At 42.3% G+C, this 21,530-nt stretch overlaps 1 protein-coding gene across 1 annotated transcript; it reads right to left on the bottom strand.

Moving 5' to 3' along the window:
- Nucleotides 1–609: 609 nt before the first annotated feature.
- Nucleotides 610–21,315, bottom strand: LOC117518539 (collagen alpha-1(II) chain-like). The gene is made up of 17 exons (XM_034179688.1): nucleotides 21,282–21,315; nucleotides 20,760–20,813; nucleotides 18,640–18,747; nucleotides 17,199–17,252; nucleotides 16,589–16,642; nucleotides 16,463–16,507; nucleotides 9,504–9,557; nucleotides 9,256–9,300; nucleotides 9,080–9,133; nucleotides 8,767–8,811; nucleotides 8,609–8,662; nucleotides 7,709–7,753; nucleotides 7,526–7,579; nucleotides 7,387–7,423; nucleotides 7,129–7,182; nucleotides 6,928–7,035; nucleotides 610–664 (listed from the first exon to the last, which is right to left on the bottom strand). Exons 2-15 carry the CDS (start codon nucleotides 20,760–20,762, stop codon nucleotides 7,175–7,177), a joined length of 660 nt encoding a protein of 219 aa, XP_034035579.1. The 5' UTR covers nucleotides 20,763–20,813; nucleotides 21,282–21,315; the 3' UTR covers nucleotides 610–664; nucleotides 6,928–7,035; nucleotides 7,129–7,174.
- Nucleotides 21,316–21,530: the final 215 nt, after the last annotated feature.

Genomic DNA, 21,530 nt, shown 5'->3' with positions numbered 1-21,530 from the left:
TCCAGCCACAACCAGGTGCTCCTCGTAAGATTTCTGACAGATGACTGTGAAAGATGAAGCCCTCCCCACGTCCTGTTCATCTACCCACCAATGGGAGGAAGAAAACAGTATAGACATATGATTCAAGCCTTTTCAATACATGTAATAGACTTCACCAGATGTTAGCCCAAGTTTTTGCTACTCAAAGATGCAAATGTTTTCTGCTGAATATGAACCCACCAGCTCTACAACTGACCACATGAGTGTAAGTGTACAGACTGTTTAAAGAACTGTGTCAGTTGGAAACTATTATCACTCTACCAATGTGCTGTGCTCTACTATGTGCAAAGTGGAAGATAGGCCCCTGAATTAACCTGAATGTACCATCTAGACCTGGTACAATATAATTTTCAGCATCATAGTGCATATTGTACAACATATAGTACTCCAGACATGACTTTTCTCATTCAGTATCCATGCTTTACCTTGTCACCTCGAGATCCACATATTCCTGGAACACCAGCAGGCCCTCGGTCTCCCTGCAAAGACCCCTCCCCCATATTTTCATATACAGTACAGAGACTGTGTACAGAAAAGCAAGCCATCATTCCAAAAATATTTTCAAACCCACCTTTGATCCATCTCTTCCTTGCTTCCCTTGCTCCCCCATAATGCCATCAAAACCCTACAAAGATAGAAGGTTATTGTGCTTCACAAACTATCACAGTGGATATATGGTGAAAATTCAGTGTTGTGAAGGGAGCTGAGCAACAGTGCTGTGAAGGCCAGGTTATCGTGCTTGCTTCCCCAGTCACCTGTGAACCATCAAGTTTTTGATTGTGTTATGTGTCGACGCGGGTTGAGGAGCGAACCTGCGTCTGACGGAACCCAGCGCTAAAATAACCAGAAAGTGGTTCCAATAACAAAAACTATTTATTTTTCACCCTCTGGTGCATAATAAAGTGTAGAAACTAAAACAGCGTCATTCTGGTGGAGTGAAGGCTGGCACGCTCTCCAGCGCCCAAAAGGATCGAAGCCCGGCGCTTCTGGACTCACTATTACCGCCAAATACCCCCCCAGGTGGACACGACAAACCGACTCTCTGCGAAGGATAGAAGAGGTGAGGTAAGTCAGCAGTTACAACTAATATCCTTCAAAAGACACACACTATCAGCAACACATTCAGGTCTGTATTTTAAGCTTTACGCAAATGAGCAGCTTCTCACAACAGGTGGAGGATCACTTGTCCGCACGCCACAGCAGTGAGAAGCAAGCTGCACAATTCTCATCACAATTCAAATATACTGCGTAACAAAATACCAAGTTACTATCAACAAGTAGTCAAACAATTAATCACCTCTGATGTGTGCTGACAGCATGTGTCCCTCACCCTTCCTGCTTCACAGGCTCGATGTGTCAAACCCAGGCGCGGTCCTCAGCGTCTCACAAACGAACATCACAAGGTTGAGTTCCCGGCAATTCTGCTTGAATCACACATGACTTAAATGCAGAACGCCATCCAATTATCTGCTTCAGCTGAAAGTCGTTAAGGCTGCACGTGAGCACCATTCACAGGTGCTGCACATGATGTTGATGAGGGTGAAGGACTCTTCAGCCAGCACCTTCTCCACAGACAAATCAGTCTTCATGCCACCTGGAGAGCAAAGAAAAGAAAAGAACACCAAAATATCCAGCCACACCCCCCCAACACACAACAGTACCCCCCTTCAACGGGAAGCCTCCCGGCGACCGAACAGACCAGGCCCGAGAACAGCACCTCCCTCCGGGGTCCTCGTCAGGAAGCAGACAGCACAACGCTCCCAAGGTCCACCACAGACAGCAGGACAGGGCACCGCAGCTGGAAGGCCGGCTGGCATCAACAAAAACCCCAAAACAGTCCCTAGTATAATCCAACACACAAGAAAAAACATAAAACCCACCCAAAACCTCCCCAGGGGACCGTCCCATCTAACCCCGGGAAGAAAAGAAAAACTCCCAAACGCAAAAACCCAACACAGCCCCACAAACACAATACAAACATAAATGCATAAAAGAAAAATAACAAACAACCCCCCCAGAACGACCTGCAGAGCCCAACCCCCCCCCAGAAGGCCTTTACCGCCGGTTCTAGGAGTAATAGCCAGAACCGGAATCCCACAAAGGTCCCCAGGTATACATGGAGCAAACGGCGCCCCCCAGAGGACCGTACCATCAAACCCCAGGAGGCACCCTCCCCACAACCCCGGAACCCCAGACCCGGCTACACCTGGCTAGTCGGCCCCACAAGTCAATTTCCCCCCCAGAGGACTGTCCCATCAACCCTGGAGGTGGAACCCGGAAGGAAACAAAACAAAATCAAAATCCAACCCCCGGAGGACTACCAGAAACAACCCCGGGGGCAAATAAAACAACCGTAAACCCTGTTACCTTCCCCGGCACCCCGAAAGACCCCAGGTCCCTCCCAGAGCCCCTCGGCGGCTCAATTTTGGCGAACGGCTCAAAACATTAAGCCGGGGAAGGGAACAGGAAAAACTAACCCAGCCCCAACCCCAAGGCGCAGCGGAAAACCGGAAATACGTCCGGTGCCCCAACTCGACCATACCCCAGCCTCTCGGGAGGGATGGAACTACCGAAATGGCGAACGGCAACAGATCGGCCCACCCCTCCGACTGAGGTATGTTTCCGCTGCACCACACCCCGGCAACACCAATGACAAACGGTACAAAGGCTCACCGAGGCTGGAGTGGAACCGGGCCCTAACCAAACCAAGAAAAACACCCCTAACACCCCCCCCCCCCCCCAGGTGCAGAGGTCTTCTGAGAACGCTCAGCGTGACCAACCTGCACCACCCCACAACCCACAAGACGAACGGTCTTGGGGCAAGTGAGGTTGGGGTTAGGGATGTAGGGAAATAAAAAACAACAAAATAAAACGACCCAACAACCCAAACAGAAAGTACCTAAAAACACATAAAAAATAACAATCAAGTGAGCCCAGACGGGCTTCCAACCGCCTAACATTCACTCCACCAGACACGCCTCTGACTCCCCAAACAAATTATAACCCCTATTCAAAGAAAACAAAACATTAACCCATACAAGTTTTTTTTTTTCTTTTTTTTGTGTGTGTGTTATTTTGCCTGTCCCAGAACACCTGGAGATACGTCACCATTATTTTTCTTGACGCTTATATGTTGGGGCAATACAGTGGTCTCTGCCTGTCCGAGCTGCATGGGCTCGTCAGTAAGAGGAGCCAGAGGTCCCGTCGGAGGAGCCTCAGTGGGGCGAAGAAGAGGCGGCCCAGATCTGTGTCGGGGAAAGCCCCGAGACGAAAAAAACCCGCTCTGATGGCCGCCCTCTCTCGCGTCCACGCTCCTTCATCCAATCATCTAGACGAATCACCAACGATATTAGCTCATCTAAATCGTTTGGCTCATCACGGACTACCAGCTCGTCTTTTAATGACTCATTTAACTCATCTACAAACACTCCTCGTAAAGCTGCGCGTTCCAACCTGACTGAGCAGAAAAAATCCGGAAGTCCACGGAATACTCCGCCGCACTCCGCCTCCCCTGCCTGAGATTCAGCAACCATTGGGCAACGGTATACCTTTTCACCGGATGGTCAAAAACCAGTTGGAACTCCCGGGAGAAATCCTTAAAGGATCCTAACAATGGCAAGTTGTTACTCCACAACGCTGTGACCAAAGCTAAGGCGTCACCTCGGAGCAAATTTGTCACATATGAAACACGGCTCCCATCAGAAGAGAAGGAAGCCGGTCGCTGAGCAAAAACCAGAGAACATTGCATCAAAAACGAAGCACAGGCTTCAACGTCTCCCGCATAACGCTCCGGATGACAAATACTCGGTTCGGACACTGAATCTCTGGGTGACGGAGTTATCTGCACCGGTATCGATGGTGCCGCAGCTGGAGCAGCAGGAAGCGGAACGGCTTGCGCTGCAAGCTCCGTAACACGGGTGTCTGTTTGTTTACTTTGGTTTGCGAGAAGCTGTAATTGCTCCCATATTTTCTCCAAGTGTTCTTGAACTTTTCTGGCAAAAGGAACCGCCTCTGCCGCTGGGTTCATTATGGAATGGCCGGGAACTACTGTTATGTGTCGACGCGGGTTGAGGAGCGAACCTGTGTCTGACGTAACCCAGCGCTAAAATAACCAGAAAGCGGTTCCAATAACAAAAACAATTTATTTTTCACCCTCTGGTGCATAATAAAGTGTAGAAACTAAAACAGCGTCATTCTGGTGGAGTGAAGGCTGGCATGCTCTCCAGCGCCCAAAAGGATCGAAGCCCGGCGCTTCTGGACTCACTATTACCGCCAAACACCCCCCAGGTGGACACGACAAACCGACTCTCTGCGAAGGATAGAAGAGGTGAGGTAAGTCAGCAGTTACAACTAATATCCTTCAAAAGACACACACTATCAGCAACACATTCAGGTCTGTATTTTAAGCTTTATGCAAATGAGCAGCTTCTCACAACAGGTGGAGGATCACTTGTCCGCACGCCACAGCAGTGAGAAGCAAGCTGCACAATTCTCATCACAATTCAAATATACTGTGTAACAAAATACCAAGTTACTATCAACAAGTAGTCAAACAATTAATCACCTCTGATGTGTGCTGACAGCATGTGTCCCTCACCCTTCCTGCTTCACAGGCTCGATGTGTCAAACCCAGGCGCGGTCCTCAGCGTCTCACAAACGAACATCACAAGGTCGAATTCCCGGCAATTCTGCTTGAATCACACATGACTTAAATGCAGAACGCCATCCAATTATCTGCTTCAGCTGAAAGTCTTTAAGGCTGCACGTGAGCACCATTCATAGGTGCTGCACATGATGTTGATGAGGGTGAAGGACTCTTCAGCCAGCACCTTCTCCACAGACAAATCAGTCTTCATGCCACCTGGAGAGCAAAGAAAAGAAAAGAACACCAAAATGTCCAGCCACACCCCCCAACACACAACAGATTGAGCTTGCAAAGGTAGTAAAACAGCAGAGGGTGGGTAAAACTGTGGGGATCTCTGGTATCGTTGCTGAACTCCTTTAGGTGAGTGGAGATGCAGATCTTCTAAAATGATGAGCAGTCTGCTTCAGTTTTTCAGGTAGGTATAATTCCAACAGACTGGTAGAAATGACTTGTTTCTCTCTAAAAAGGAAAGACTTCCCACCTGGATAGCCACATCTACTAGATTATATTGCTCTTCATACCCGGTGATTAATTGGCAAGCGTTGTTCTCAGTAGAATTCAGTGTAAGACGCTTACTTCTCAGTAACCAGAGTCTTTGCTTGATGCTCAAACAAAATATCCCTGGTTTAAAGCTGGCCACATCCCATTCTACTTGAACAGAAGAAGCATTGTTAGAAAACCCAAAGCAACACCTGGATCTCAAACTGAACCTCCTGTGGTGATGCCGAACAAAATAGAAAAATCTCACAGAATTTTAATACTGGTTTTTTTTGTTTTTAACAGAATTAGTCTGGCAGCCACAGCTGCGTAATGTAATTTAACAGTGGGACAATACTGTTATAGTATTACAGTAAGAAACTCTACCATGTTACAATAGGCACATTGTGAAATTACACCACTGTAACACTTTAGAATTATAGTCATGATACTTGGATTGTGTTGACATATCATCTGTGAAACCATGGACATGTGGCATTTTTTTTTTTTTGTGATTATCACTCACCACAAGGTCAACTTTTCTTAAAGACCAAGGGATGAAACAAGGCTAAGGGGGTGGCTACCTATTTTATTATTATTATTATTATTTTTTATTTATTTTCTTTTTATTTTCTTTTATTTTTATTTTATTTTCTGGTTTACCGCTATCCAGCATTAGGGCTCTCCAATTGGTTCAAAATGCTGCTGCCAGATTTGTGAAATGAAGCAGAAAGTTCAACCACATTACACCCATTTTGTCATCCCTTCACTGGCTTCCTGTCCCAGTGAGTCCTAGTCTATAAAATTGTTCATGGACTGGCACCTCCCTACCTAGCTGACCTAATTAAACCTTACGTACCGGCCCGGGCTTTGCATTCTCAGGGTGCAGGTCTACTTAGTGTCCCTAGGGTGAATAAGAAGTAATAAGAATAAGAATAAAGCTTTCTCTTATTGTGCCCCTGTTCTGTGGAATGATCTCCCTGCATCAATAAAACAGTCAGATTCTGTGGTGACTTTCAAGTCCAGAGTTAAGATGCACTTATTTTCCCTTTCGTATGGTTAGCATACTGGCATAGTATAGTTCTACGCTTTTTACTCTTTTAAATTCTTTTTATTAGGAAACGGAGCGTGCCGTGGCCTCAAATTTACCTAAATTCTGGGTCTTTTAGTGAAGCTTAGGGCTAGTGGCCGGCGATCACCTTAGTATTTTCTCTTTTTCTTGTTGTTTAATGCTGACAAATTATACTGTATTTCTTGTCTTTCTGATGTCTGATTCTGTTTTTTCTCTCTGTTTAAGGTGCAGCTTCATCCAGAGATGGGTGTAGTATTTGTGCTGGAGACCCTCCTGTCCTGTGCACCAACAGCATTTCCTGTATATTAGTTTTGTGAATTGTTCTGTAATTTATGTCTGTAGCATGGCCCAAGCAGAGGGTCACCCCTTTGAGTCTGGTCTGCTTGAGGTTTCTTCCTCAGAGGGAGTTTTTCCTTACACTGTTTCTCTGGGGTTAGTAAGGTTAGACCTTACTTGTGTGAAGCACCTTGAGGCAACTCTGTTGTGATTTGGCGCTATATGAATGAAAATAAATTGAAAAAATTGAATTGCTACCTACCTGGCTAAGGATAAACTGCTGGTCTGAATGGATAGTTCCCAAATGGTACCCAAAACAGCTCCATAAGTTGAAAGATACAGCTATGTGTAGCACCATCAAATATTCTAAAGCCTGACCTTAATAAAATGTCTGCTATTCAGTTATAATGTCACTCACACTGGTTCCAGGAGGTCCCGGTGATCCTGTTGGTCCATAAAGTCCTTCTACTCCTGACAGGCCTCTGCGGCCCTTAAATCCGCTTTTCCCTGGAGACCCAGGAGGTCCCTGCAAACATACAAAAAATGATATTGAATGATTCATTAACCTGTTAAGTGAAGTGATTGATCGTCAGCTGAACAGATACAGGACCAAACTCACCATGTCTCCCTGAAGTCCTCGGTTACCTTTGTCACCTCGCTTGCCACTAACCCCCTGTTGCAGAAATGTGCATACACACAAAACCTCTGACACATTTAACTTAGTAGTTTGGAAGCACAAACAGACTAAAGCAATAAAATCACCAGCTTGTTCAAATGACTGACATGGATAAATATCATGGGATAGAACTGCAGTAAACAATGTAAACTTATAAAACCTTCAATAGTTGAATTGCTTTAAGTAATCTTACAGGATCACCTGAGGGTCCAGGCTTTCCTAGTTTTCCATTGGCTCCCTGAAATGAGAGAGAGAGTTCAAATATCATCACCTTAACACAAATTGAGGACACAACTAACTGCTTTTCTTCACTTCTGATTATGCAAAGCACTGATCTTACAATGGGTCCAAATAGTCCAGGTTCTCCAGTGCAACCTTTATCTCCTGGATCACCCTGGTAAAATACAAAGATAAAGTGAATGATGGATGAGTGGCTGCAGATGCATCACACATGTCTTTTTTTTTGGGTTACTGATCTGTTGTCAGTATGATACTGATTGTATTTTCTTGTTTATAGACTTACAGGCTCTCCTTTAAGACCTGGTGGTCCATCCAGTCCTGGATTTCCCTGGTGGAAAAGATGTGCAGTTTCCCCATTATTAATAATACAAAGTCATTAAATGATAAAAGTCTAATTAACAGTCAGACTCCATAAGCATTTGGACAGTGACACAATTTGTACCATTTTGCCTCTGTACATTACAACAATGGAGTTGAAATGAATAAATCTGTGTAGTCATTTGGTTTTAATTCAAGGGGTTAAAAAATCATATTACTATGAATGAAGAATGCCATTTATATACAGTTCCGCCATTTTCAGAGCCAGTAAATAATTGGACAAACTAAATAGTGTCAATACAAGCCATCACTTCTACACTCAAGAGTTAAGTGAAGTCATGGGATGCATACATGAACATTACCAAGTCACTGGATATATCTTGGACTTCAATTACATAAATCTTTAAAAAATATAAGCAGAACAGCATATTATGGCTTATCTGACTGACATAGATGGTTTGCAAAAACTGAGTGATCATGCAAGAGGGAGACTGGTGAGGGAAGCCACCAAGACACCCATCACAATTGAAGAAGTTAAAAGCCTCTGAGGCTGTGAATGGAGAAACAGTGCACAGTAGAACTTTTAGAGTATTGACTCAGCAGTCACAGCTTCATGGTGCTGCATCACTAGTGATGTAACAGAAAAGTTCTATGCACAATAAAATTCAGTCCAGAGTACACAGCATTTACATAACTTATTTGTACAATATATATTATCTGATGACACTCCATACACATTTCAGGAGGGAAAAATACAGAGTGAATCTTGTTGATCTACTTTTTATTCATAATACTTCATTTAAAGCTGCTTCTTGAGAGAGCGAGAGAGAGAGAGAGAGAGATGTTTCATATAATCTTGCTCTACCTGAGGGCCAGGGATACCACGGAACCCAATCACTCCATCAGGACCAGGATCTCCCTAAATTCCCAAAAATGTAAAGTATGCAAAGTTGACAACTACTACAATAAAAACCTGCTCATTGTCATTTATTATTAAAAGAAATGCACATTTGTATCTTTCACCTGTGCTCCAGCTGCTCCTTTGGGCCCCACGTCCCCATGCTGACCCTGACAGAATAAACAATTATTTTAATATTTCTTATCTGTATTTACTATCTACATCAGGTAAAATAAGTGGGAACACGTCACTAGTTTCATCAATAAATATATTTCTAAAACTGCTATTAACATGAAATTTTCACCAGATGTCAGTAACAACCAAGTAATCCACACATGCAAAGAAACCAAAACAAATAACTACAGAAATTAAGTTATGTGTAATAAAATGGAATGACAGAGGGAAAAAAACTATTGTATAACTGTCTTGTTTTCTTACAGGGGGTCCTTTCACTCCTATAAAACCTTTTATTCCTCTGGGGCCCATTTTACCCTGAAAAGACAACACATATTATTCAGTGTAACTATTAAAAAGGGCAGTAGCTGTTTATAAAATGTGATGTAACTTTTAAAAATTAAGTAGAAGGATTTTGTGTGGTGTTTCGTGTAACTCACAGCCATGCCTCGTGGTCCATGAAACCCAGTAACACCATTCTCCCCCTGAGAACAATCAGTAGTTTGATGAGCGACACTGCAGGCTACAACTTTTGATATATGGCGACATCCCACATTCACCCCCTGCAGTGTGTTACGCTTGAGATCCAGTTTAATTAAAAGGAAAAAACAAAACAGTGACTCTGGACAAGCTGAAATACATTTTTAGTGACTGTGTAAAAATGTCACCCAGTGAATGTGTCACTAACTGGAGGTCCTGATGGTCCTGGAAATCCAGCAGAACCTCTGGCTCCAGGCCGTCCCTGTGAACACACCAAGTTTCAGATGCAGAAATGAAGCCGTAAATGTACAACCACAAGTCAGAAAAATATGGGACGGCATGGACTAGCCACCCCCACCCCCCACCACAACCAAAGAAAAAACAAAACAAAACAAAAAAAACCCTGTAGTAGTGATCCCTACTTTTACTTTGATTTCTGTTTCACTGCAGACAGTATGAACAAAAGCTATTTCATGTTTTATATGGTTAACTTAATTTGTTATGGTTAATCTCATTTGTTAAGACCCATGTCACACATAGTACGAATAAGGCTGAATGGCCTCAAAATGAAGAATCGGCCCACATCCGAAAAGTGTTGAGGTGCAGTCTGAAAACGTCTGGCGGCAGTCTCAGAGCAGTCTACACAGTCGGTCCCAATCATCTGGCTCCCCTAGTGTGTTGCACATGTTCAAAACAGTCTGGGCGCCGTTGAGGTGGGAGAACCATCCGACGGTAGTCTATGTGCAGTCTGAGCGCCATCTCACCACAATGTACATATTCTGATGGCGTCAAAACAGGATCAAAAATGAATGCCGGCATGTGCTACTTAAGTCCACCTCCACTGGACCCCAGCCAGGGAGTGCAAAGGAAATGTTGATATGTCCCGTAATACACAGATTATGTTGTGTGTCGGGGGGTGTGGCTGGAGGTTTTGGTGTTGTATTCTTTTCTTTGCTCCTCAGGTGGCATGGAAGCTGATTTGTCTGTGGAAAAGAAGGTGCTGGCTGAAGAATCCTCACCCTCGTCAACATCATGTGAGGCACCTGGGACTGGTGCTCACGTGCAGCCCTAAAGACTTTCAGCTGTAGCAGATAATTGGATGGCGTTCTGCTTTTAAGGCAGGTGTGAGCCAAGCAGAACTGCCGGGAACTCGACCTTGTGATGTTCGTTTGTGAGACGCTGAGGACCGCACCTGGGTTTGACACATTAAGCCTGTGAAGCAAGGAAGGGTGAGGACACATGCTGTCAGCACACAGTAAAGGTAATTAACTGTTGGATTAATTGTAGATAATAACTTGATGTTTTGCTACATAGTATACGTGAAATTGTGATGAGAATGGTGTGGCTTGCTTCTCACTGTTGTGGCGTGCAGGATAAGTGATCCTCCACTTATTGTGAGAAGCTGCTCATGTGCATAAAGATAAAAAGTATAAACCTTGATGTGTTGCTGATAGCATGTGTTTTGTGAAAGAAATTGCTATAATAGCTAACGTGCCTCACATCTTCTGTGCTTCAACAGAGAATCAGTTTGTCGTGTCCACCTGGGGGGTGTCTGTTGATGGTAGTGAGTCCAGGAGCATCGGACTTCTCTCCCCGTGAACACTGGAGAGCGTGCCAGCAGTCACTCCTCTTGAAGGACATTGGGTTGGGGTTTTTTTTTTGTATGATTTATTTAGGCACAGGTGAAAAATAAATTGTTTTTTGTTGATGGAACCGCTTCTTGGTTATTTTTAGTGCTGGGTCCTGTCTGACGCAGGTTCGCTCCTCAATCTGCGTCGACACATAACAGATTATGACATATTTACCATCTAACTCTGTCAGAGGAATGACGGTGCAACTGTTTCGCCAGCCCATGACACCATGAATATACATGTGAACTCGCCTCCGGTACAGCCTCAGATGCATTTCACAGCGCAGAACAGAAAATGACCAGGGAAGCCCCTCTTGCCCTGCCTGAGCTGATGACACTGGCTCAAAAATGCCCCGTTCATTGCAGCATTGAAATATCTCATGTCATGAGCTGTCCTGTGGCGTGCCACGTGCTGTCGATCCAACCACTCAGCAAGAAGCACAGCTGTCCCGTGCACTCCATTTGCTGACAACATCACCGTTGCCGTGCTGTGTCCGTGGGCACGGTGCTGACAGTCCATCATGTGTGGAAAATGCATGTCCATCCTGCTGCCGCTATGTCCTGCTCAGGTCAGTGCTTGCAAGGGTGTAAGTGGATGAGTGAATCGGTGTATGAGTGGGTGAGTGACAGCACTCGGGCCATTTGTCCACTAGTTGGAAAGATAATTTACACTTTTGTGATGCCAGTGTTAATGCAGAAAAGTTGTTGTTCTTCGGCTGCTCCCGGTTTTGTTCGGGGTCGCCACAGCGGATACAGCCCGATCCGCATTGGCAATTGGCACACGTTTTACGCCGGATGCACTTCCTGGCGCAACTCCAGTTTTATCTGGAGAAATACACACAGCCACTGGTGTTCCAGAGAGGTCTCCCATGCAAGTACTAACCAGATGCTGCTCTGCTTAGCTTCTGAGATCTGATGGGATCAGGCTGACACAGAGCAGACCGGCTGCGTTAATGCAGAAAAGTACTTTGAAATTTTAAAGAAACATAGGCTGTCTTCAAGACACCATCTTTTCGACACCCATGCATTTTTCAACAACACAATGCAAAACCACATTCTGCACACATTACAAAGGCATGGCTGTGGATGAAGTAGGTACAGGTTTCTTGTACCAGTAGGTACACTGTTGCCTGTGTGCTTGCTCTAGGGGTTGGTAAGGTTAGATCTTGTGTGAAGCACCTTGAGGCAGCTTTGTTGTGATTTGGTGCGATATAAATGAAATAAACTGAATTAAATTAAATTGAAAATTGTACATGTACTGAACTGGCCTGCTTGCAGTTCTGACCCGGCCCCAATAGAGAAAGTGTAGAAATTTTGAATACAAAAAATGCAATGACGACCCCGTATTGTTGCACACCCTAAGATGTGTTTGCAGGATGAAAGACAAAATAACGCCTGAAATGTTTCATCACTTGGTTTCCTCAATGCCAAAACAAGTTTTGTGAGAAGGAATGGCAACATTACAAAGTGGTAAATGCTTTAGCTTCCCAACTCCTTTGGAATGTGTTGCAGGCCTTAAGCGAGAATGAATGAGAATGAATGTACAAGTATATCAACAAATGAAATGAAGCTGACCACACAAAACATGAAATATATTGGTTTTCATACTGTCTGCAATGAAATAAGAGCCCAAGTAAATGTACAAATCAGTGTTTTTAATTAGCTTTTCCCAACTTTTTCTGATTTGGGGTTGAAAACTTGAATAATCCAGAACACAGCTTTGGTTTTCATGTCAACCTATAGTCCGTAAATTATACGGATTTTTCCGAGTTTCAGAGTCATACGGACGTACAAATAAAGTCGGATATTCAGGGTTTGGTCTGCAGCGGCTCTGTAATGAACCGTTTCTGCAGCGCGACTCCACTTTGAAGCCGTGAACCATTGAAGCAATGCTTCGATTCAATGGCTCGTGGTTCTTTGATTCGCTGCTCTTCAGAAGCGGTAAGTCTGCTTCTTAACCCCTCGCAAAGCCATTAAAATATCATGAGTCACTTTTGTGTGTATTAAAGTCACTAACTGGGACTCTTGTCTTGTTGGTGTCAAGAAACGAGAATCGTCCTCCGTTCCGTTCACACAGCTCGAAACACTGAGCAGCTCTCTGCCGAGATCAGAGTCCGGTCGGAATAACTTCAAAATGAATTGCCGCTAAATGGCACCTCTTTCCAAACGTTGTAATACAGACAAGAAACTACAATCGACTAAAACGTTTTTTCCTCCCAAAATTAAACGTGCTGTATTTCTTTACAAATTCCTGAAGTGAAGCACAGCAGCTGTAAGAATCAGCTCAGATATATGGAAAGACATTCATGCCAATAATGTCTGAAAGGAAATGCTTTTGACAAAAACTACAGATTTTGTTTATTCCTGTTTATGTCCAGAGATCAAGGATTCACCATGTAGAGTTTATTATGTCCATAGTTTAAGGATCCAGTGACAATTTCATATTTCTTTACCTTAAGACTCAATAAAAAGTTCAATTTCAATTCAATTTCAATTTAATCGGCTTATAAAGTGCCAAATCACAACAAAATCTAAATATACTAAAACAAATACATCACAATTGTACATATATCACATTGTACACATATCACAACTGTGATATGTGTACAATTGTGATGTATTTGTTTTAGTATATTTAGTCATGGACATGATGAATATTGTTACCTGCTGGACTGTTTCTAATTTTGATTGGTATCAATGGAAAATGTCTTCTGTGAACTGTCTGTATCTCAGTATTATTAAGAATATATGCAGTCATATTTTTATTGATTTTATCAACTGAAAAAAAAAATCATATATTGATTCAGGTATAATTGAAAGATTTTGGCAACAAATTTGATCCTGTTTACAGTCAATTTTTGTTATAGTTTTTTTTTTTAGGACATCATATTTATACAAATAAGTGTTCACTATGGTCCATCAAGTATAATAAATATATTAAAAGAAGTGTGACAGTGTATGTTGCACACAAATAAAAGAATGAAGATTATTGAATAACAAGACACGTACAATTTTTATTTTATCATTGGGCAAAAATGCATCTGTCAGATTTTCACTCTGGATCCGGCCCTGGGTATCCTTACCAGCAATGGTAGGCACAGATAACCAAAAAATTAAGCTCTCTATCAATTACAACGCTCCGGTCAGGCGGAGGTCTTGAAAAATAAAGTCATGCTGACTTATGGTTTTGATTTATAAATAACATTAATACCGATAGAATAACTCCATTAATGTCAATTCTGTCATTTGTACAAAGTTAAAATATAGCATATATCTTTTAATGTTGAATAATGCACTAATTCTGAGGTTTTGTAACAAACACAGACAAATCGCAAAGGATTCTGGGTAAAAGTGCCTCTGCTAAACACTGATTGGTTCAGTCATTCATTATGTAAACCAACACGTTAATGTGACGTCTGTCGTGTGTTGGTGTCCATTTTTTATTTGTAAAAACAGGCATTTTTACGGAGCCCTGGAAGTGTCATCGCAAAATGTTTTGCATGTGGAGAGAATGTGCGCACGTTTTATGATGTTGTAAAACGTGCTTTACACTGTGCAAGATGATTTTTCAAGCAGGAATTTTTTGGACCAAGTTTCAGGTTAATCGCGCGTCCTGCATCGTGTGGTGTACATGGAGTAACAAGCTGCGTTTAACATCTCAGGACCACCTCCTGATCGCGGATCATATGGTCCAATGAAAATCAGCCCTGTTTCATATTATTGTGGTCGGCCGTTATGAGGTTATTCTCCTGCTGAAAAGCTACAAACATCCAACCGCTTGCACTGTGCCTGTGCAAACACTGCAGAGCTGTCTTGTAATGTTATTATTATTATTATTTTTTGCTGTTGTTTTGTTTTGTTTTTAAACTTCATTTGTAAAAAAAAAAAAAAAAAAAAAACTTTGCACAGCCAAAAAATTGATTTGACAATCATCTGATATAACCGGGGTCAAAACAAATACAACACTGCCGTCTACTGGTTCCCAGATGCTTAGTACTTAGGGCGAATACTGCCATGAACACTACTGGCCAGTAGATGGCAGCAGAGGCCTTGAAAACAAAATTCCAGATAATCCCTGTCTGCTACATTTAAAATGCGTGGAATTTAACAAACGCAAATACAATAACAACGTCTATAAACCCAGAGAATATATTCAAGAGAGTTTTAGGCACTAGAGTTTAATGCTGTTGTCCGTGGAGCCTGAACATAGTGTCTGAAATGCATGTGTCCTGTCGTGAATGTGAGATTACATCATCCTACCCATAATGCACCGCTGGGCTCAGCATGTGCTCACAAAACCTTAAAAATTAGCACATTACTTTAAAACTAAAACATATATCTGATATTTTCACTTTATAAAACTTCAGACACGACAGTAATTTTAAATAACTTGTCCAAAATTAGTTTGGTTAAAATTTGAACCATAAGTTAAAAATGTATGCCTCTGGATGACTTAGGTGATATTGCCAGCATATTGGTATGGTATTAAAGGAAATGGTTTTTTTTTGACCACTTCTATTTTGTCTGCAGAGGATAGAGACGTTTTTCATAGAAGCAGCTCTCTTCTGTTTGCAGATGGTATAACTGTATATCTGTTACAAAACAGGTAGATGCTAAACTGATTTTAAATTTTAGAAATGCTTGTCGCTGTTAAGCTTTGTTTATCGGTCTAAAAGTTATCGGACAAAAGTTAATCGGAAGATAATTGGTCCGATAATGGTTTTTAAAGTTATCTAAAAAGATAATCCGATAATGAAAACATTATCTTCGATAATTATGTGTTATCGGATTATTGGAACTGTGCCCACCACTGCTTACCAGATGCCCGAACCACCTCAGCTGGCTCCTTTCAACACGAAGGAGCAGTGGCTCTACTCCGAGCTCCCCACGGATGACCGTGCTTCTCACCATATCTCTAAGGGAGACACGAGCCACCCTCCTAAGGAAGCCCATTTCGGCCGCTTGTACCCGTGATATAGTTCTTTTGGTCATGACCCAACCCTCATGATCATAGGTGAGAGTGGGAACAAAGATTGACCAGTAGATCGAGAGCTTCACCTTTTGGCTCAGCTCCCTTTTCGTCACAACAGTAGGTCATAGCGAATGCAATACCAACCATGCTGTGCTGATTCTCCAGCCAATCTCACCCTCCATTGTCCCCTCACTCGTGAACAAGACCCAGAGGTACTTGACACCTAGCAGCTGACTTAGAACTGGTGCGGACCAGGGGAATCTGGCTGTTTAATTAAATGGACAGTTATTAGTCCAGGTTATAGAACATGAATTAATTAATAATAATAAAAACCCAGAGAGGACACACTGGTGACTGGCTGCCATCTTATGAAAGTAAAAAAGTATTTGGTCGCAACTAATGAAGTAGAAGCTGTATCTTGCTGCCTGTTATGTTAAATAGCCCTGTACACATGAAAATAATTGGTTTCTGTAAATTGACCTTTCAGCTCTTAACTGTCCAACATGAATGCAGATTAGCCAACAAGAAGCTTCAATAATATGTAGTTTTGTAGTAAAGCACTTACCATGTAGCCCGGTAACCCAACAAGCCCACGGTCTCCTTTATATCCCTGGTTACAACAAAGAAAAAGAAAGTAGAAAAAATATATATGCCACAACAGATTAAGTTTGTGTGAGATGTTTAATCTAACCTTGTCTCCTTTTGGCCCTTTGGTTCCCTGAATTCCAGCCTCCCCTTGATATCCCTAAAAGAATAATAATGTGACTTCACTGATGAACTCAGAGGAAGTGCCGAAATTCCACAATATGACAGACGTACAAGCATCATATTGGATCTAAATAAAATACCAATGTTTAACTGAGGTACACATAACAGCATAAATTTTACGCTGCATGTCTATCTATCTATGGAGTCACGTGTGGGTGCATGTACTGGTACCTTGGTTCCCCGCATCCACAACACCCTGGTGTTGTGGATGAACCCCTGTTTAACTGCCACAATCAGGTTAAGCATGACCAGCCCCTTGGCCTTCTCCAGCTACTGGGGGCCATCAGCACTCATACTACTGTATGTGCTCTATCATTCACAGTGAAACACGCCATATGGCCAAAATGCCAAAACTCACAAAACAGCTAAGGGAGAATTTAAATTTAAATTAAACAACAATAAAACCTAAGTTAATAAATAATGAATAAATAAAAATATAAATCAATGAAGAATACAGCAGACAGATGTATAGCTGTTAAAAGGACTCCAGATATTTGATGTCTCATAACATTAAAGTTCCAGGTCTCTCTTACCCACTCACCCAGGTCCCCTTTGCTGCCCTTCTCCCCTCTGTACCCTTTAGGACCCTACAGGCAAAAATATGGATTATGTTTATGGCATTCCAGTTATGACTGAGTAACATTATTGAAATCTTAGACACAACAATTCATAATCAATAGAAAGTGACCAATTGTTTTTTCTTTGCAAAAATAATCTAAATTTGACATTTAACACAATGAAATGTGGTAATCTCTTAAGCAGTCAACTCCACTTATTTTAGTTTATTGGTTTTTACACAAGTATGCAAACACACACACACACACACATATATATATATATATATATATATATATATATATATATATATATATATATATATATATATATATATATATATATATATATATATATATATATATATATATAATTCCATTTTGATCAAAATCCTATTGACTGCATTTACAAATATAGATGGAAATGATGTATAAACCCATATTAAATGCATATCTGAACAAGAGCAAACAGAGATTTGTGATGTCGCCAATCCGGATCTGGATCACTTCCAAAATTTAATGGAGTTTTCCATGCCATAATGTTTATCTGTGGTGCAAATTTGGTGAGAATCCTTTAAGTAGTTTTGCTGTAATCCTTTAAAGTGTATATGAAGTGAAATCTTGATCCAGAATCCGGATTCAGATCCCGATCACCTCCAAAATTTAATGGAGTCTTCCATGGCCTAATATGTATCCGTGGTGAAGATTTGGTGAGAATCTCTGAAGTAGTTTTGACATAATCCTTCAAAGACTGTATAAAGTGAAATCTTGATCCAAAATCTGGATTCAGATCCAGACCACCTCCCAAATTTAATGGAGTCTTCCATGCCTTTATGTCTATCTGTGGTGCAAATTTGGTGAGGATCCGTGAGTAGTTTTGACATAATCCTTTAAAGCTTACATAAAATGAATCTTGATCCAGAATCCCGATCCAGATCTGGATCACCTCCAAAATTCAGTGGAGTCTTCCATGCCCTGATATCTATCTGTGGTGAAACTTTGGTGAGAATCTGGGAAATAGGTTTGACATAATCCTTCAAAGACTATATAAAGTGAAACTTGATCCAGAATCCAGATCACCTCCTTAATTTAATGGAGACTTCCATGGCCTAATATGTATCTGTGTTGAATATTTTGTCAAAATCTGTGCAGTAGTTTTGACGTAATTCTGCTAACAGTAATCCTTCAAAGCCTATATGAAGTGAAACTTGATCCAGAATCCAGATCCGGATCAACGCCAAAATTTAATGGGTTATTCCATGGCCTAATATCTATCTGTGGGGAAAATTTCATCAAAATCCATGCAGGTATCCTGCTAACAGACAGATGGACAGACAGACAGACAAATAAACGCAGGTTATTTTATTACGTCCTTGGCGGACGTAAAAATTACAGCCAAGAATTGATTTAACAGATTCACCTTTTGTCCAGATAAACCTGGATGGCCTGGTTCAGCACTCTGACCTGTGGTCCCATCTCTGCCAGGTCGGCCCTGGGGACCAGGCTTACCTTGTGGTCCAACACGACCCTGGAGTACAGCACAAAATATAACACTGCAACAACCATCACAATTACAGGAATCAATAGATGAGAGCAGAGGCTATACATTCACCTCTGTTGGTCTGTCTGACTTTGCAGACACTAAACTTGAAGCATTGGCTTATGTATTATAAACAGTTTTAATTCATCCAATCAGTTTTAGTTTGTATCAGTTTCCTTTAAATGCATTCTATAAGTTATAATTCTCATTTGTGCATTATGACACAAAACAACAACAACTCCAAACAAAACAAAACAAAAAAAAAACATGAATTTGATAAAAGTCACACCTTTGATTACTCTCATCCTTTGGCTGTTGGGCTTGGTCGTGGAAGTACAAATACCACAGGACCACATAGTGTATAGTGGAAATGTCTCTCCATGTTTTCATTTACAATGTGATTGTTTATTCACATCATTGTTTGTTCCCTGTTTATCCACAGACTTTATTTGAACCTATTGTTTGTGTACTTTTGTGGAGCGTGAGCTCGATAGATGGATCAGTGCTGGGCCTGAGGAAATGCAGACGTTGTACCAGACAGTCATGGTGAAGAAAGACTTGAGCCAGAAGGCTTGGCTGTTGTTTGAGCAGCCAATTTATGCTCCTATCCTCGCCTAGGGACATGAGCTCTGGATAACGGGGTGGGGTGGTGAGGTTAGACCTTGTGAAGCGCCTTGGGGTGACGTATGTTGTGATTTGGCTCTATAAAAAAAAAAATTAACTGAATTGGGTAATGACGGAAAAAACAAGATTGCAGATACAAGCAGCAGAAATTAGGTTCCTTCAAGATTCAAGATTGAAGATTCAATTTATTATTATACCCTTGGGTAAAATTGATTTACAGTGAGTGAGTCATCTTGTTTGGTAAACACACAATGAAACACAGAACAAGAGAAAGCGATGCCAGTGTTAAAAAGAAAGTGTTAAAAGAACAAGTGTGTAAACCCAGCTACACTTTGCAGTGTAGCTGGGTTTACACTCAGGAAGAGTATGAGAAGCCGGAATATCTGGGAAGGACTCAGATTACAGCCGCTGGGCCTTCACAGCAAAAGGAACCAGTTGAGATAATTCAGCCACCTGGTGAGGATGCCGCCCGTTTCTCTCCCTTGGGAGGTCCAGGCACCTCCAACTGGGAGGACACCCACGCTGAAAGAATTATATCTCTCAGCTGGTTTGAGGTCGACAGAGCATTTGGGAAGTATCCATCCATCCATCCATCCATCCATTTTCTTCCGCTTTATCCGGAGTCGGGTTGTGGGGGCAGCAGCTCAAGCAAAGCCGCCCAGACCTCCCGATCCACACACACCTCCCCCAGCTCCTCCGGGGGAACCCCAAGGCGTTCCCAAGCCAGCCGAGAGATGTAGTCCCTCCAGCGTGTCCTGGGTCTTCCTCGGGGCCTCCTCCCAGTGAGACGTGTCCAGAACACCTCTCCAGCGAGGTGTCCAGGGGGCATCCGGAAAAGATGCCCGAGCCACCTCAACTGACTCCTTTCGACGTGGAGGAGCAGCGGCTCGACTCCCAGCTCCTCCCGAGTGACCGAGCTCCTCACCCTATCTCTAAGGGAGCGCCCAGCCACACTGCGGAGGAAACTCATCTCGGCCGCTTGTACTCGCGATCTCGTTCTTTCGGTCATGAGCCAAATTTCATGACCATAGGTGAGGATCGGAACGTAGATCGATCGGTAAATTGAGAGCTTTGCCCCCCTACTCAGCTCTCTCTTCACCATTACTTCCCACCATTTGGGAAGTATTCACAGTATAATAATGAATCCGACCTTAATTCTGCCTCAGTCTCTGTCTGCTCCTGGATTTTCTGGCCTGCCTGACAGATTATGTGTTTGTGCCAGGTGCAGTGAGCCAATAGATATCTCTGTAATAAACTGTAGACCTGTGAGGCTCCATACAGGAGTTATGGCACAGACTCTGAGCTGCTGGAACTTATGCCAGGTTTGCAATGAAATCTTCACTGCACACTCTGGTAGAAATAAGTCAGATACCAACCATTTCTCCCTGAACTCCTTTTCGTCCTTGCTTCCCAGTAACTCCTGGTTGTCCCTGGAATAAAAAGTCAGTCAGTGAAGTCTTTTTATGGTCCATCGGTAATATCTTCTCCCTGGTTTTGCTGTTGTCACAGTGTGCAAGAGGATGTTAGACAGACAGAAATACACAATAACGCAAAGCAACAGTGCAGGTAGTGCAATTAAAAGTATAAATTTGTAACAATGATGTTAAAGTGATGTATGTAATAGGGATGCAGTGTGCAGATGTCATGCATGAAGAATAAACAGAATATACCGGCATCTAAAAACACTGATAAACAAGTGGTGCAGTGATACAAAGAGCAAAGTGCAAACAGATCCATGATAAAGTGCTGAGGAAAGACTCAGTTATTAGTCAAGTTCAGAGGTTGAGGAATTATGAAGACTGATTGCATTTGGGTGCTCCATGGCACAGCGAGTGAGACAGATATTTGACTTTCCATTAAGTCATAAAGTTTTCTGGTCTCGGTTCTACTGTACTTACAGTTGGGCCATCATCTCCTGGAGGGCCAGGAAGCCCTGCAGGTCCTTTAAGTTTCTGTAGACAAAATAGGACAGTGTGTTATATAAACTATAATACACATTGTCACATAATGCACATTATTTGAATCTCAGAAACCACCCAAACAAATAAACAAAGAAAAAAAATCAAACAAAACAGTTGGATAGTGTTCTTGTCATCTCATGTAGTTGTAATTTAAAACAAGCAGGTTTCCAAATAATCACCTTACAG

Source organism: Thalassophryne amazonica, chromosome 10 (genome assembly GCF_902500255.1).
Source record: "Thalassophryne amazonica chromosome 10, fThaAma1.1, whole genome shotgun sequence".
NCBI classification, from domain to species: Eukaryota; Metazoa; Chordata; class Actinopteri; order Batrachoidiformes; family Batrachoididae; genus Thalassophryne; species Thalassophryne amazonica.
The sequence above is the reverse complement of the archived record's forward strand: the minus strand, read 5'-3'. Positions and strand labels throughout refer to the sequence as shown.